Below are 18648 nucleotides of genomic sequence, written 5' to 3' on the forward strand. Positions count from 1 at the left end.
GCCCCGTGTTGTTTAGATGCTAAAACTATATATACTTTTTTTTTTTTTTTACCCCTTCTTACTGAACTTCCTAAAGACAATATATTTATGAATCTAAAATTTCCTTTTCCTCCACTGAAACTATTTTTAAACACAGTTTTGGGATCTCAGGACACAACTGCCTTGTAATATTATAATGGCTAAAATTTATTCAGCACTTAGTAGGGGCTCATTATGGTTCTAAGTGCTCAGATTAACAACTGTCTTACTTTATTTGCCTTGTAACATAAAACAAAGTTGGGCCGGCCCAGTGGCTCACTCGGTAGAGTGCGGCGCTTGGGAGCGCGGCGGCGCTCCCGCCGAGGGTTCGGATCCCATATAGAGATCGGTCTGCTCACTGGTTGAGCGTGGTGCAGGCGGGACACCGAGGGTTGCAATCCCGTTGCCGGTCGCGGTACGGGCGCGACACCGAGGGTTGCGATCCCGTTATGTGTCACGAAAAAAGACAAAAAGGAAAAAAAAAAACCATAAAATAAAGTCAATGCACACGACACAGCATACACCATAATGTACAGAAATGAAAATAGTTCTCCATCAAAACGTTCTACTTCAGTAGCCTCCCAGAGCACATTACATACGAAAAGACTTGAATTAAAGGGGTTTTTACTAGCTCCCCATTGCCATTTCCAAACTTTCTATTCCACTGTCTCATGAAGTCATTCCACAAACTCGTGTCATTGGGTTTACCAGCTGCTCTCCCACTTGGTTGCTGTTATCTACTAGTGCCTTTTCTGTTGCTTATAACAGAATACCTGAAAATGGATAATTTATATAGAAACATTTATCTCCTACAGTTCTGGAGGCTGGGAAGTCCATGGTCCAGGGGCAACATCTGGTGAGGTCTGTCTTGCTGGCAGGGACTCTACAGAGTCCCATGGCTGTGCAAGACATCACACAGTGAGGGGGCTGAGCATGCTGGCTCAGGTCTCCCTCTTCTTGTGAAGCCGCCAGTCCCACTCCCATGATAACCCATAAATACAGTAACCCATTATTCCATTAATCAATAAATGGATTAATCCATTCGTTAGGACAGAGCTCTCATGATCCAATCACCTCTTAAAGGCCACACCTCTCAATACTGCCACACTGGGGAATGAAGTTTCAACATGAGTTTTGGAGGGGACGTTCAAACCATAGCATATCACTACTTCTACAGGAATGGTTACAAGTGCACACTTTAGTGACTTCTCTGCTTCCTAGCTGTGTATCTTGACATCTAATTAAATTTCTTTCAGCCACAGTTTCCTATCTGGAAGTTGAAAAGTAATGCCGATTTCAGAGAGTTGTTAAGATTAAACAAGGTCATCCAGAGCCAACACCTGCAAAGTTCGCAGCACATGGACAGTTCTGGCCGTTCCCCATACTGGTGCAGGACTGCCACTGGATCAGTCTTGCTCTCATCTCCAAGCCCACACACCCACCTGGATGATGCCGGCACCCACTAGACAAGGACGTTGACGCCTTTCTCTTGAAATTCCCTAAATTCTTCAGGTTCCAGTGAATTCAATCTCTACACAATGACCACTGCAATGACGCTGACATTGCTGAGAAGTGCTCCACCTCTGAACTTTCCACCACCAATGCCTTCCTCGATGACCACAACCTCCTAACCTTATCAAAGCTGAAGACCCCCAGTCCTCAAATTCCTCCATTCTTACACTCTCATTTCCCTTTACTCCCCCTCCAACCTGGACTTCACAGTCCACCACTTCAGCAACAGATAATCCCCTATCCCCTAGCTACACCTGCCCCAGGACAACTGCTCTGTCAGCACACTTGTCTAGGCAACGCCTAACTCAAGAAGCCAGCTGTCTGCCTTCTTTCCTCCTCCATCTGGGCTACGTGGAAACTCACCTAGACAGTCTCCCAGCCACATGCATATGTTCCGATGGGAGCATCTGATGCTTTCTGGGTTTCTCCTTCCTCTCCCCGTGCTCTAGATGACATAAACTCTCGCCACCTCGATGACCCTGATCAAGTCATTACCTACCCCTCCCACTTCAGTAGCTTCCATTTCTCCCACATTTTTTGTTTTCCCCTACCCTCTGCATACATAGAAACAAAATCATAAAAAAATCATGATCTTTTTTTTGTGTGTGTGTAAAGTCTTTTACTTTATTTACTTAAACAAAATTTTTTTATTGATTATACATATTCATGGAACACAGAGCTGACGGTCAACATCTGTGTCCAAGATGTGACAATCAGATCAGTGCTATGAAGTATGCCAGTCTTAGCTAGAAAATTAGTAAAACCAGAAGCTGAAGCCCTCAGGAGCAGCTGATGAATGCTGAGGATTGAACTGTGTCCCCCAAAGTCCATGCATTAGAAATCTAATTCCCACTATGACAGTTAAGAGGGTGGGAAATCCTATTATGGTAACTGAAAGGTGGGGCCCTCAAGAGGTGATTAGATTGTGAGGACCGTGCCCCAGCAAATGGATTAACAAGTTGATGGTTTAACGGTGGTCATGGGCATGGTTTGAGGGTTTTAAAAGAAGAGCACACAAGTCTCTCTCTCTGCTTCTGCCATCCACCATGTGACACCCTGCTTTGCTGTGAAGAGTCACTACCACCAACAAGGCTCTCACCAGATGTGTTCCCTTGACTTTGGACTTCCCGGCCTCTGAAACTGTAAGTAATATTGTTTTCATATAAATTATCCAGTTTCCGGCATTTCTCTTATAAGCAACAGAAATAGACTAATACAATGAATATCTCCATTATTAAAAAAGGGAGGCTGTTCCCACAGGTGTGCTGTGAAGAGTAACTGTGAGCCAGCCATCATATCTTGTTAGAAAGATTACACTGGCAAATATTCACACACCAGTTGTGGGACTTTTTCTTAAAAAGTTAAAGCCATTCCTATAATAGTCTTTCATCATAAAGTTGAGTTTAGGTCTAGATCCGTTAAATAGGGCAAAGCAGCTGTTGACTTATAATTTTGTTAAAGAAGGTATGTGTTAAAAAAAATTTCGTAGAACACTGTTCACTTAAGAGTTGTAAGGCATTTTTGTCTCTGAAGGTTGATTTTGCTCATCAACCCTAGTGACAATTACTATATCATAATCTAGCTTTAACTAACCCAACCTGAGCAAAAGGTATGTGCAGATGTTCTTAAAATTAGTAACATAACTCCAAGAATGTTTCTTCCTTATAAATGTGCACATCACAGAATCAGTCCATTTCTACATAATCCCACGGGTTTATTGAATAACCAAAAAATTATAACTCAAATCTATGAACAGCAACAGAACCATCACAATTCCCAGATAGAGGAGGAAACAGAGGAAGGTTTCACTTGCTAAAAGGACCAGCCAGAATCCACACTCAGATCTGAGTCAAAAGCCATTCTCTCTGCTCCTTAGGGTTTTCAGAGTTGGCTACAGATTGGCATCACCTATGGAGCTTAAAAACAAAAAGCAAAAGTGGATGCCTTCCCTACTCCTGCCTCTAACACCCCATTCTGATTCACCTGACCTGGGACGGGTCCCAGCCAGAGTTGAGAACCATGGTGCTATACCAGTCATGTTCTAATAGATCATTCTGTCCTATCGATTTTATGTTTAAGCCAAAGGCTCTCACCATGATCCTATAAATTGACAAACATTAAGTACAATCTTAAAGATAATCTTGTCCCAAAAAAGGAAAATGGAAGCTTTAGATGTTCTGTGGTCTAAGAACAGGTTACATTAGCTCTAGGTTAGCCAGCGTTGGCACCGGCACTGACATACAGAAGTACTTTAACTCCAGCAGTTTGCAGAAGGGGCAACAAAGCACCTGCCAACATAGAAACACAGAGCAGAGGCAGAGAGGGGTGCAGTCACTGTGGGCACCACAAGCCCACTGAACTGGGGGAGGCAACGGGCCCAGACAGCAAAGGTGCAAACCCAGATCGGGAAGACTGGGCGCGAGTATCGGGGTAGGCACCATGGTCCCTGAATAGCATGGAACAAAGATGAATGTGGTGTGAGAAAGAATTATTGTTGCAACCATGCTCAGGATGCACGGGGTGTGGTTGAAGGCAGACAGACAGACCCACAGGAAAATGCTGCAATAAAATGGTGAAATGATCATGAGAAGCCAAGGAGCGAATCCTGAGGGAACGCAGCCAGCCAGCTCGTGTGGATGGAGGAAAGACCAAGTGGTTCCAACTCTTGAGTGGGGACACTGAGGCTCTCGCATCACTGACAATACAGGAGAAAGTGGCAGGGACCACCACCCAAGGCTTGGTAAACTTGGACCTTCCTACACTGAGTTGAGAACATGTTTTATTATTCCTAAACTTGTTTCTCAATTTAAATAATAAAACCAAATGCTTCTTGATGACAGCAAATTTTCTAAGAATAAAACATGTCCAACAATACCATAAATAACAGTTTAAAAACTAACAGTTATAAGTATTATATGAAAAATGTAATAAACCTAAATCTATTAACTTAGCAAATTACCTTTCAAGCCAGCAATCTACTCAGCAAATGTCACAGTAGTTACTAAAACCTTAAAGTTATGAATTCTGAATTCTTAGGAAGGGACACTGGAAATCACTAACAACCCCTCCTCACTGCCCACAACATTCAGCCCCAAAAAATCTCTAACATGATTACCCGTACCACTCCCAGCGATGGGGTGGTCACAGCAACACAGGCAGCCCACGTCACTTGAAGAAATTTCCTTCCACAAACTGGGCAATGAAATCCTCCCACCGATGTGAAATTAATTTCAGTATTCTTTTAAAGAAGTACGGGTACAAGGCGGAAAACCCAAAGACCACCACACTGCAGCAGGAAAATATTGATAAAGATTCTAACAGCTTTTATTACAGTGAAGAAATAGTTCATCTAACACTCACCAGCAACAGATCATCTCTTCCATAAAATAGTTCCAGAAAGTTCAAACAAAAAAAAACAAAAGATAAACATCACCTGTAATAACTCTCATACAATACTGTTTAGTGGTCAAACTTCATGTCACTCCAATAAAGTGTAATCATTTCTAACGAACATGTGGCAAGAGTTTGCTCTGTTTTATTGTTTGCCTATAAACATATCAGAACAGGCCTCACGATTAAAAACTTTTTATTACGGCACTCCATGACATCAATATCTATTCGTGCTTAGTATCAGCCAGTTGTACCAAATACCATAAAGTACAAAATGATAGGAAATATAAACATCGATTTGTATTTCAAGTTTATAACATTTTATTTACAAAAATAGGCTGGGAGAAAAAGGGTTTACACCCCACATTCTTTCCAGGGGGGCCTATTTTGCACCATCTGCTCATGTTTTTCTTCTCCAACAATCTTTAAAGCTGCATGTGAATTCCTTTTGCACTGTATTTGTCGACTAGAAGCTCAGGTGGGGAGGAGGGGAGACCACGGGGGAGCTGGGGGAGGGGGGGCACGCGACATTGGCAAGTAGAGAAATGGCTTGTCCCGAATGGCTCTGCGCCTCGTGCACAGGGTGGCCCAGCTGGCTGCTGGGCGCGGCGCTGCAGCCCTATGTACAGGAGCCGCGGTCAGCCCGGTTCTGCAGGACGCTCCTTGCCCAACAAGAAGCTCCAGAACGACGGGCTCAGGGCAGGCACTAAGACATGACGCCGAAGACAGGGTTGTGGCGGCAGATGCTAGGACCATACTCCTCATAGTCCTTCTTGGTGTGACAGACCTGAAAGAACTCCGGCTACGAGAGGCAACAGAAGGAATATATAAATATTTCTGAAAGGAAATAAACTACTAAGCAAACAAGCAGCTCTCCTTACGCAAAACCTCCACCTCTTTCTGCAGACCACTGCTGTAAGATTTTGACCTCTTTAATGTACTGGACTGCTAAATGAGTTATTTCATTTTTTGAAAACTTATTCAGCCTCCATTTATTTAGGATCAACTATGTGCTGACCCAAAATTAACAATGTGTTAGTTATTAATGAATTTGAGGGAAAAAAGTAATTACTTGGAAAAGTCATTCGAATTAATGCCTAATGCAAGAGTTTTCAGATTATTTTTGGATTTCACTTATCCATGTTATCTGTAACTCCTAATTAGTGAGGACACTTGTGAATTAGCTGTGCAATTTAAATGATCATTAAAGTATCTTTTATATCTTACAGAATCAAATGTGTGTCTGTTTAGAGCCACACAATTAAAGCATACACTATTTAACCTTCACAGACAGCATTTACCCAAATTCAAAAGAGAACACAAAAATGAAAACACAGAACCATCTGGAAAGGGACTTACAGTTGAGGCCAGCATTGAGCCTCCAAACCAGACGGCATAGCGCTGCATGTGATGCGTTATCACCTGGACCTCCACAGGCTTAGGCTAGAAAGGAAAGTGATTTATGTGTAGTCCTAGCAGTGCAAGCAAATGTTTATTCTAATAATCCCTCAGCCGGCATCACTCTGGGCCTTCCTTCCACGTCAGTGGCAGGAGGTCCCTCCGTGGCACCTTCAACTACACATGGCAGGGAGCTTTGCAGCCACTCCTGCCACCACCACCAACAGTCCCAAGCCCCAGGTGGTTAAGTACAGTTTACCCCTTACAACACTGAAAGAAAAGAATCCAAGCAACTAACTAAATTGGTTGTTTTTTTTTTAACCAAACAAATCAGATGTTTCAGCACTGCAGAGATAATTCCAAATAAGACTGTCCCAAAAATACTAAAAAAAAAAACTCTGCTTTTCCAACTGCTTTTCCAACAGTGGCTCTCTCCCTTGCTCCCACTTCCCCTATCAAAGCCTAATCGTGGTTAGAAGCCCAGATAAAACCAAACAAATCAGATGTTTCAGCACTGCAGAGATAATTCCAAATAAGACTGTCCCAAAAATACTAAAAAAAAAACTCTGCTTTTCCAACTGCTTTTCCAACAGTGGGCTCTCTCCCTTGCTCCCACTTCCCCTATCAAAGCCTAATCGTGGTTAGAAGCCCAGATAAAGCCATCAGCTAGTTAAGAATTATCACCTTGGAGGAATGCATTGTAACTCCCTGCTAATATCAGTTATTTTAGTTTAATGAGAACATTTCCAAAGGACGGTAAAGATCTTCACCATAAACAATCCCATCTCCTTGGGACACTGGTCATTACACGACACACCTCATCTCTTACAGCACAGAAGAAAACTGCTGCAGACGTGGGTCAGAGGGAGCATAAAACTGCTGCTGCTGCATCACCAGGTGTAGCAGTCTTAACTGCGGGCTCGGAATGCGCTCGGGCGACAGACCTCTGCTGTCATTTCACAGAGTGGCTAAGAAGGTGATTCCAAGTTGTTTTTATTGCTCACTACCCAGACCAGCTCCTTCGGCTCTGGGATAACAGAGCCAAGACAATCTCAGGGCAGAAACTCACTGCACAGCAGGCAGACACTTCCCAGGGTCCTACCTTTATTCTGCCACGGCTCAGCTCTTCACTAAGCTTTAATCTGGCATCCACCACTCTTTTTAAATCTCTCTGCAGTCGACGTCCAAAATCCCTGAACATTGTCGAGCCTCCGGAAAGGACGACATTCTGAAAGACACAGAGCAGAGCAACTGCCTTGGGTGAAGTCACCGCTCATGGTGTTTTAGTGACTGTTCCGCAATACAGTCCCCACAGGTCCAGTCACTTGTGTGAACGACACACTGACCCGATATCAAAGATACTAAATGGAGTGAAGTTGATGCCACCAAAGAAACATAGATGGTATTGTTTTCCTGTGATGACAATGTGTCATAGATTGCTCCTCTTAGCCCTTTTCCTCAATTATAACCAAGTGTAAACACAGAGCAACTCTGCCCCCACGTGCTCCCTCAGGACCATGCAGAACCTTTTCAAGGATCAGGAAGCAAAACAAACTGTATAAACTGAGAAACAGACTTAGGCCAAATTAACAGTGGATCTTTAGCTGTTTTGCCTTAATGAAAACGGGGGGGTGGTGGGAATGTCTTCCAATTAATTCTTGAGCCCTTTCAAAGGGTGATACTGGGAAGAAAGCATATCCAAATTACCCAGAGAAATGCTGTCACATGAGCCACCTCTGCCTGCCTCCCCCTCCCACACTCTAAGACTGCTAAGTGGCCACATCAGAAGCTTATGCGTGGAGGGGTGAGGAAAAATAAAAGTTAATGTCCTGTTTCAAGATACAGGATATTACAGCTTGAGCATCCCTAACCCAAAAATCCAAAATCTAAAATGCTCCAAAATCCAAAACTTCTTGAGCATCAACATAACACTCAAAGGAACATTTCAGATTTCAGATTACAGGATTTGGGATGCTCAACCAATTAAGTATCTGCCAATATTCCAAACTCTGAAAAAATCCAAAATCTGAAACACTTCTGGTCCCAAACGTTTTTGATAGGGATACTCAACATGTACTTATTAGGACAATGAATGTAAAACTCAGTATAACCTGATTTAACTTTCTTACAGAATATACTATTTGAGAAAACTGCACATAAAGTAAAATAAAATAATCCTTCAGGGAACTAAAAAGCCTACTTCAAGACCCTCTAGTGGCACTAAAAGTGAGCTCTGACCCTGCTCTTCCCAAACCCCTTGAGTAACTGCAGGATTATCTGCTGAAGCTCTGGATGTCTGAACAGGAAGTCCCTCACCACGTTTACAGGTAAACAGAAGTCACAAGGAACCAGTATGGGGAAAATGCACTTTTCTGTCCCTGGTAACCCAGGTTATAGGTATATGACAAGAGACTAGCCCTTTCTTGCTTGCCACTGTCCTTAGGAAACACAGCCAGTACTGAGTAGAAAGGGTCCATTTTCTCTCACACTAACTCCTGGAACATCTGTGACAGTCCCCACGTGGACTTGGGATTAGACAGGTGAAGTCACACAGGGACAAGTGAAAGAGGCAGGGGCCATGGCAAGCCACCAGCAATCTGGTCTTCTGCCTGGGGATCTATTCCAAGGTGTCTGTAGAGAGAAATTTTACCTCTGATAACCTAGCAACAAATTTTTGATAACCTAAAACAATTAACTGCTTAGTGGCTGCATTGACAAGGACAACAGTCAGAGGCCAGAGCATTTACAATGCCTTGGCCAGGGACCATGCCATGGGAAACCATCAACAAGTAGCCACCAGTCGCCTCACCAAACCATGCTAACGTTTTTCTTACCACCTTCAAGAATCTCAAGTTTTGTATTTTTAAGGGAAGCTCTGGGCTTGGCCTTTAAGGCCAGGAATGAGGTAAACCTTCCATGGCTCTTTCGAGTGGTGAGAAATCCTCTGGAAGCCCAGTGCCCTGACCACTGCCTGGTGCTTCCCCCACACCCTGCTTTCCTCAACTCTCCACTCCAGGAGAACAACACTGAACACGCTGAGCCTCTCACGGGTATCCCTTCCTCATAGAGACTGTTCAGTAACAAACACAGATTAAGCATCTGGGGAAGGCTTTCTGCCACAAGAACTGTGCACAGCCTGTGCTCACCTAGGGGCTTCTAGGCTACAGACTTGTTTGCTCTCTTAAAACTCTGAGGGCCTGGTCCACCAAAAGGTGATCTTCTGACATCCCCCCGCCCCACACACACACACACACAGACCATCTGCTGAGTACCTGTCTTTTTCTTGACAAATTGTAAATCTAGATTTTTCAAGCCAACATCTTGTCCCAGGATCAATATCAGGAATAATCACTGTCCTCTGTACCTTGTGGAGAGATCTCTCAGAAACAACATGAGATCACCTGGCTCCCATCAAGGGGTCACGGGACCATCAGCCACAGCTGCAGTCATGGAAACCCTGACTTCAGGGTGACCCTGCTTACACATGCTCATATAAGATGTCACCAAAGGTGAGAATCAACAAAAACAAGTCCCTGGCAGATCAGATGGCAATTTTAAATACTCTTAAAGTAAAAAAGGGATGTATTCTGATCCCCGTCTTCTCTCAAACAGGTATTTTAACCTGGTAACACTTTCAGAGAACACTGCATACCTATTTACTACTAAGAATCATAATTCTTTAGAATTCTTAATATTTTGATCTTATCTTAGAATAAGCTTCAACGGACCACTGGTCCGGCTGTCTAATTACTGGCCAGACTGGCCTATTACTTTCTGGAGAGACAGACCCTAGCTATATCCAAGTCAGAATTACTTGGGGGCCGAGGGAGGGACAAGGGTGGAACGCTGCTTGAAATCAGGTATTTCTAAGGGTGCTTTTGCCGAGGTTTTTCATTTTGCTGTTATTCTTCTGCTATTGTTTTTCCATTTACTTTTATTTTTTAAAGCCCACTGTAGACAACTCCTTTAAAACTTTTCCAGGCTAAGATTACTGCAGCCTTGTTCTATGGCTTAGAACTCTGAGGCCTTGGTCTCCTAATAGCCCTGTGTCAAGCGGTCCCACGTTGGCTTCCCAAGGAAGCCCAGGGTCCTATCCAGGAGCTCTCCCCTGGGCCCAGTTCAGTATGGAGAAGGGAGAGCCAGTTTCTTTTTTTTTTTTTTTGTCTTTTTTCCGTGTCCGGCAACGGATTGCAACCCTCAGTGTTGCCCCCGTACCGGACCAGGGACCGGCATCGGGATTGCAAACCTCGGTATTGCTCCCGCGCCTCGCTCAGCCAGTGAGCGGGAGCCGGTCTGTATGTGGGATCCGAACCCTCGGGCGGCGCGCGCCGCCGCGCTTCGCAAGCGGCGCACCATCCAGTGCGCCACCGGGCCGGCCGAGAGCCAGTTTCTTGACAGTCACAAAAAGACCTGGTAAGCTTATTCCTCCCCAAAATGATGGTCAAAGATACGGGTCTGCTTTAAATGTAACACTGAATACCCAATGCTATCACCAAGAATTTTCTGCTGCCTAATCTCAAAATGTGGGCTGTTGTATTGTGAAGGATAATCTGACATGGAGCTCATTCATGCTGCTAAGTGTTCTAAATTTTATTACTACATGGAAACATACCATTGGAAAGCTACCTGTGTGCACAGTGTTCTTTTGGTATTTGCTCCAAGTTCGTGCCATAGACCATTAGAAGGCACAGCAGTAACAAATTCACTTCTTTACTATTGAGGGATGGATGAGGAAGGTACTCCTAGTGAAGGTCTAAAGAAGAAATTTCTCTCAGGTCTCAGTGTCAGGAAAACCTGGGCTTTTTAGGAAAACCCACTGGTTCTGACATGTCTCATGGGCCCTGTGGCTTCCAGTACAGATTAGGTTTCCCTCTTTCCCCTGGTTGCTGGGAAGCTTAGAGCCCTGCGGCCTCTCTCTCGCTGCTGGAGAGGACCACAGGATGGCGTGTGCTACCTGCCCTCATCGTGCCTTATCCAGATCCCTTCAGCTGTCTCACCCCTTTATACCGGATCTACTGAAGACAGGCAGGCAGGAGGCGGGGGTGGGGTTTTCTAAGAATAGGCAAATCGGAAAGCTGAAGCACAGAACTATCTCCAGGCAAAATAGGGTTAACAGCTCAATGAAGAGCCGAGTTTATGAAAGAATGCTGGGTCCTCATTCTGAACTCCTTCTTCCTTCTTTCCTTCCTTCCTTCCTTCCTTCCTTGAACAACAAACCACAACAGCCTACACACCCTAGCAATCAACAGTGAACACCATATTCCATTCAACAGCATCTGCTGTTGTGTTAAAGGCATTGAACTGCAAATAAAAAAGATGTTACCATGAGCACTACAGAGCAGAAACTGTAACCTGGGAGCGGGAGTTCACTCGTGAGCTTGAAGAAGATGCTTCAATCTCCTGAATCTAGAGAATCTTAAAGGGCTCATGACTTCAAAAAAGTTAGAAAATGCAAAAAGAAAACTTTGAAACACATACCTCTGTCATACTGGAGATTTACATTTTAAAAGTTAATACTTTAAATCTTCTAAAAGCATTAATTTCAGATTTTTCTCTAAAAATAAATTCTACTTCTTTCCCACATTTAAAAAATAAATAAAAATCACCCATGACTGAATCTTTATTTTCACTTAAGAATATATAAGAAAAGTTGCAAACACCCAGGAAGGTAGCTGTGAGTGCAAGCTGTGAATACACTGAGGTCTCCGAGGAGAAGGGTCCCCGCACAGCTGGCAGAACTATCCCCGGTGGCCCTGCTCCCCACCCCCATGGGAATATGTGAGAGCTCCACATGCCACACGCAGACCCCACCAACAGGCTCCTAAAAAAAGCCCAGTCATTTCAGGAGCCCATCACAAAAGAATCTGTAAGGCAAGGGCACAGCCCAGTAACAGATGGGGGCCAAAGAGCCCTCTTCTGCGTTGCCCATTATGCAGAATTACTGCTTCCTCACTGTGAAATGTAACAGGAGCTCAAAACGCCCAGCTCAGCACAGACTAGAGCTCCACACAGCCACACACTCTGCCTAGGTCAGCACAGTTAGTGTGGTCACAGACAGTGAACTTTAATAAAACCGTGCAACACGATGAAACCTGAAGAAAATACCAGCATGAATACTGGCAAGATTCAGGATAGCCCTAATCATTAAGAAGGTTCTGGAGAAGCTAGAAAATTCAGAAAGCAGTATCATGCGCTCAGAAGTATCCAGCAAATGATAAGACTGTGAAACAGGAGAGACGATAAAAGCGCAAAAATAAAAACACTAACTTACGGGTGGTCTGAATCTGGGTCACGGAGAGATTTATTTACATAGAATACACCATGTATAAATGTATACCTAAAGTTCAGGCTGGCCAGTTAGCTCACTTGGGACATCGTGGTGCTGGTAACCCCAACGTCACAGGTTCAGATCCCCATACAGGACAGCCACCAAAAATTAAATAAATAAATAAATAAAGTTCAAAGCAATGACTAGAGATGAAGAAAACAAAAGTCCCTGAGCTGAGTCAACTAAGACACTCAAAGTGGCAAGTGGTGGGAAGAAACATGGAAAGCACACGGACAGCTCTCACTGACATTCACTCCTCAATAATTCAGTGTGTATGTACAAAAAACAGGAACATTCTCTTATGTTACCACACTACAGTTATCAACTTTATAAATTTACATTAATACAAAACTTTAATCTACCATTTTTAATCCATTGGTCACTTGATCTATTAATATTTGTTACAGCATTTTTTTTCTCTCCAGTCCAGGATCCAGTGTAGGGTCAGGTTTTATAATTACTTGTCACGTCTCTGTAATACATTTCTTAATTTAAAAAAAAAACTCACTAGGATATAAAAATAAACGTTCATTATGATACTCAGAAGCACTGCATTCTCTCCAGTCCAGGATCCAGTGTAGGGTCAGGTTTTATAATTACTTGTCACGTCTCTGTAATACATTTCTTAATTAAAAAAAAAAACTCACTAGGATATAAAAATAAACGTTCATTATGATACTCAGAAGCACTGCATGATCCTGAGTTGCCTTTCAAGGCAAAATATATAAGATTCATTTTTTCATCTATTCACACAATCATAAAAACAGCGCTATGCATATATGCTGAAATGTTTTTAGACAAAGTTGCCGAAGTACTTCAATAGGGAAAAAAGTCTTTTTCCACAAATGATGCTGGAATATTTGATATCCATGGGGGGAAAATGAACATTTTCTTACTGCCTTACTTCATAAACACAAATTAACTCAAAATGGACCATACATTTAAATGTAAGGGTTAAAACTATAGAATTTCTAAAAGAAAATATTTTTTTAAAACTTCATGATTTTAGGGTAGGCAAAAATTTCTTAGATAGGACAAAAGCATGAACCATAAAAGAAAAAAATGATAAATTGGACTTCATAAAATAAACATTTCTATTCTTCAAAAGATACCTCTAAGGGGCTGGCCAGTTGGCTCAGTTGGTTAGAGCACAGCCTTGTTAACACCAAAGTCAAGGGTTTCTTTCTAGCAGTGGCCAGCCACAAAAAAAAAAGAAAGAAAAAGAAAAGATAACCCTAAGAAAATGAAAAGAAAAGCCAAAGACTAGAATAAAGTATTTGCTATATATACATATGTAGCAAATATTTTATATAAGTATTTATATATAAATATATAATATATATACAATATATATACACATATACTGACAAAAGACTTGTATGCACGATAAACAACTCTTACAATTCAATAAGATAATATCTTAAGCCAAAGACTCAAACAGACATTTCACAAAAGAAGATATACAAATGACACATAAATACATGAAAAGATAGTCATCAACATTTGTAATAAGGATCACACAAATTAAATCCACCACACACCAAGTCTGGATTAAGATATGAACAACTAGAACTCCTGTACATTGCTGGTGGGAGTGTAAATGACATATATAATAGAAACGTTGGAAAAAAGATGGTTTTTAATGTAGTTACAATCAGATAAATGTAGTTAAAAGTAGTTTTTAATGTAAACGGTACAAATACAACAAAGCAACTGTACTTCTAGGTATTTACCCAAGAAAAATTAAACATATCCACACAGACTCTGGGTATATATCCAAATGTCCACACCAGGTTTTCTGTAACAGCCAGAACCTGGCAAGCGCGTGCACCCCATCAGCAGGGGCACGACTAAAGTGCTGCAGTGCCCCCACACGCTGGAGCGCTACTCAGCAGTACAAAGTGACCAACTCACAGCACATGCAACTCAAAGCATCAGCTGAGTAAAAGAACCCAGAAACAAGGAGAACACACTATATGATTCCCTTTATATGAAACTCTAGAAAGTCATATCCAATCTACAGGGACAAAATGCAGGTCGGCACTTCCCCGGGGCTGGGGTTGAGGCCCAAGGGCAGGCTGAGAAGAGGACAGGGGAGCTTCTGCAGGTGACGGGTGTGTTCTATATCTTAACTGTGGTAGTGATTACACAAGCATATATCTTTGTCAAATCTCTTCAAACTCCACACTTTTACTGTGTGTAAATTATACCACAACACTGAACTTGTGAAAACAGAGCAGCACAAGAGCGAGTGATGGAGGAAGGGCCACTGTGATTTGAGAGGGCGGGGAAGGCCTCACGGAAGGGGTGACTTCAGCAAGTTGAGCCGTTCATGGCAAGAGGAAGCCCTAAAGAGGGCGCGCACGTCCAGCCAACAGTGCAGTCTCTAACTCTACTTTCTTAAAGTACTGTTTCCGTACAAGGAAGTTAAGATCAGAGCAAAATCACCTAAATTTATTTACCATTTTTAACATTTATGGCCCAGCAGTAGCTATGCACAACAGGAAACAACAGGCACTGTGCCAAAAGCAACCTCCAGCTCTCACCCCAGTTCCACACCCTGCTCTGTGCTCAGAAACTCTACTGTGAACCAGTAACTCAGTAGACCCGTTCTTATTTAAGGAGGAACAACCGTCTCCACTCACTCATCCCCAAAGTCCCTGTCCACCCTGTCCCTTCTGCTGTCCTAGCTTCTTCCCACTAGCAGACACTCTCTTTCATATGGACACACCGTAGAGGAAACCCCAGCAGGAACGTGAGGGTTCTGTGTCCTGAGCCAGATGACAGGTCACCACCTCGTGTTTCACTCCTGCCTGGGGTCTGAACACTGCAGATGTGGTACACACAGGGGGTTCTGGGGTTCTGGGACCTGGTCACAGCACAGAGTTGGTTAGGCTTCTGGCACACTTATACCTAGGCAGGTGGCTAGCCAAAATGCATCATCCATTAGCTCTGCTTAGATACTGCCTGTAAGTTAGCACTCATTATTACCACATTGACATTCAGCCTAGAATTACTGCCCCTTCACCGCCACCCAGACTTAAGTTCCATGTACATAAAAACATCCAGGCTAGAAAGACCCTGTGTGGACATGACCATCCTGGGGGAGAGCAGGTCAGAGCAGAGCTGCTGTGGCCGGCGATTCACTGACAAGGTCCCAGGTGCCAGTTGACACCCAGGCTGCACCTCAACTACCTGGTGCCAGGTGCCCGTCCCGCACAAGCCCTCACACCAGCTCCCAGCTGGAACTCCTCCTTCTTGGCTCTCCACTGCCTGCAGTAGAGGTTTTCAGGGGTTAGGGGGGCCTACCAGAACTGGAATGGAGGGGGGAATACAGTCCTAAAAGGAACATACAAATACTTTCCAGTTCATAATATACACTGCACAGAGTCAGGCTTTATGAAATTATTTTGCCTGGCAGGAACATGAGGTAAGAGCAAGAAAGAAGCAGAAGACAAGCTTTTCAAAAGATTAAGAGACAGTGGCCTAAAGTCCTGTTTTCTTGACGAGGCATCCCAAGCCCTTACCAATGTGCCCCCAGCCTCAGGCTTCACTCAAGCCAGGGGGGCAGGCGCGTTTTGCCTGGCAGGAACATGAGGTAAGAGCAAGAAAGCAGCAGAAGACAAGCTTTTCAAAAGATTAAGAGACAGTGGCCTAAAGTCCTGTTTTCTTGACGAGGCGTCCCAAGCCCTTACCAATGTGCCCCCAGCCTCAGGCTTCACTCAAGCCAGGGGGGCAGGCGCAAATGCAGCGGCACAGTCAGTGCCCAGCCCAGCATGGGCATTCCAGAGCATGGAGGCAGCAGGAACGCTGAGGGCACTTGTGCATTCTCACAGGCGACCGGGCAGGGCCGGCTATAGGCCCCGTCCCTTGCTTCCCTCCAACCCTCAATCCGGCATGCAGTGTGCATGAGCTGCGGGCCCCCACAGATGCCGTGAGAAGGACTGAGGTGGGAGTGGGGAGCAGGGGGCTGGCGCTACTGGCATTTGGTAGGTAAAGGCCAGGGATGCTGCTAAACATCCTACGAAGTACAGGACAGCCCCCACGACTAAGAATTATCTGGCCCAAAATGTCAATACCACCAAGGCTAAGAAACCCTGCCCAGTGTTGAGCAATAAAACTGTGGGGCCTATATCCAGCAAAGCAGAGGGCCGCTGGGGAACAGTGTGCTACTCTGCAGCTAATCCTGAATGAACAAGAATCCCAAAAGGCAGTGGTTGCTGAAAATTTTTTTTAAAAATTTTTTTAAAAAGGAAACCAGGCAAAATCTCTGGGACCTGAAAAATAGAAAAAAGTCAGTCAGCTGGAGGCCACTGTGGGTACCAGAGAATCTGCTTGCAGAACGCCACTCTAGAACATCGCCTGCAGTCGTTCAGTGGAACACAGTAATCGTGCCCACTCCCTGCTCGTTTTATCTTCCCAACAATGGCACCAAGTAGGTACTATTACTATGTCCATTCTGACGGCGTGCTCTTGGGACACAGCGAGATGCAGCCACTTGACGAAGTCACACAACTTCACAGGCAGTAGGCAGAATAGGACCCAAACCTGGCAGTCCACATGCTCCCCACAAGGCTCTAACCACTAGCCCACACCACCTCCCTTCCAGGGACACAGAATTTGGACTCCACCTTACCAGACACAGCAGTTGGTAAGGCAGCTCTTACAAGCCTGAGCTGCAACCTGCCACCCGCTCCCTGGCTCACCTCATGGCACTATTACCTTTCCACCTAACTTCTCATCAAATGCTCCCTAACAAATCTCAAGTCGAACAGGGCTACTTCCTTCAACCATTTCTCACTGGACACCTTTCCAAGACCTATCCCTGTCCTGGTAACCCACTTCTGGATACTTCAAAATTTGACAACATGACTCTTATAATGTGGACCCTCTCTCCAACAGAATATACCTCATCCACAAAACACAGTCTCAGCAGTACATAATATAAATAAATTCAAAACTGGTGAAACTGGAATCCTGCCCTTGGGGGCCAGTCAAGGTAAAATGATTTACCATCTCCTAATACAAGGGTACTTCAAAAAGTTCATGAAAAGACTGTGTTATCTTTTCATTCTATTTTTCCACAAACTCTTTGAAGTACCCTCATATAGAAAACAGTCCATGGCTGTAAAAACCTCTGCACCATAGCAGTGGGAATTAAAAGTAGCATCACTACTTTTAAAGACCCTTAGAAGGAAAGGAAATGAACAAATTCTCACCATCACCAACACAACAAACAGAAAATCAAAATTTAGGTGTTATAATGACTAAAACCAAGGAAAAACTTTCTCATCTCAAAATGCAACTACAAAAAAATCCCATCCCCCTCAACCCAGCCAAAATTTAAATGGAAAAGCATTTTAAACATGGAAAAGAAAGAAGACTGGCTGGTTAGAGCACAGCCTTAAAACCTCAAGGTCACGGGTTCAGATCCCAGTACAGGCCAGCTGCAAAAAAAAAAAGTCCACAGCACAGCATTATAACAGCAGGGTCACAGGTTGGTATTCCCGTACCAGCCAGCTGCCAAAAAAAAAAAGAAGATGAAGAAGAAGAAATGAGGTCTAGACTCTGTTTCAGCCCTCTCAGCCCTTCCATACTATCAGCATCCTATTCCTGGTGCCTGAAAATACAAGAAATAAATTGAAGATTAAACCACAACGAAGTCCATCCTCAGCCCCTCAGCCACACCTACTACAAACCATTTCTCAGTATAACAGGTACTGTTATTGACAACACACAATCCAGTTTTCTCCGAGAAAATGACGTGGTTGACAGTATGATCTTCATTCCTAACCTGTACGCAGCTGGATTTCTGATGAGAAGATTAAGCACTAGGGGATGCCCCAGCAGGTGAAGTGGCAGGATAAGGAGAGAGAGAACACACCTTGCCTTGCCATTTTCTTAGTATTCTTTCTCTAAGTTTAACTAGCTTACTTGCATGAAAATAAGATTGTTCTCCTAACTAGTCTTTTATGGGCATCAAAACGCTGCCTGAACTTAAT

At 43.8% G+C, this 18648-nt stretch overlaps 1 protein-coding gene across 2 annotated transcripts in view; it reads right to left on the reverse strand.

Annotated features, from left to right (window-relative positions):
- Window positions 1-4830: 4830 nt before the first annotated feature.
- Window positions 4831-18648, reverse strand: part of LOC103594572 (actin-related protein 3B) — a 67775-nt gene continuing 53957 nt past the window's right edge. Inside the window, exons 9-11 of one of the 2 annotated variants that reach the window (XM_008577806.1) lie at window positions 7421-7546; window positions 6280-6363; window positions 4831-5722 (exon numbers count right to left, since the gene is read on the reverse strand). In XM_008577806.1, coding sequence (XP_008576028.1) covers window positions 5627-5722; window positions 6280-6363; window positions 7421-7546 — 306 coding nt within the window. In that variant the 3' untranslated portion in view covers window positions 4831-5626. The remainder of the gene's footprint in view (window positions 5723-6279; window positions 6364-7420; window positions 7547-18648) is intronic. The other variant, XM_008577805.1, reaches the window with a different exon arrangement.

The sequence above is a fragment of the Galeopterus variegatus genome, unplaced genomic scaffold (assembly GCF_000696425.1).
Source record: "Galeopterus variegatus unplaced genomic scaffold, G_variegatus-3.0.2 Scaffold1579, whole genome shotgun sequence".
Lineage (NCBI taxonomy): Eukaryota > Metazoa > Chordata > Mammalia > Dermoptera > Cynocephalidae > Galeopterus > Galeopterus variegatus.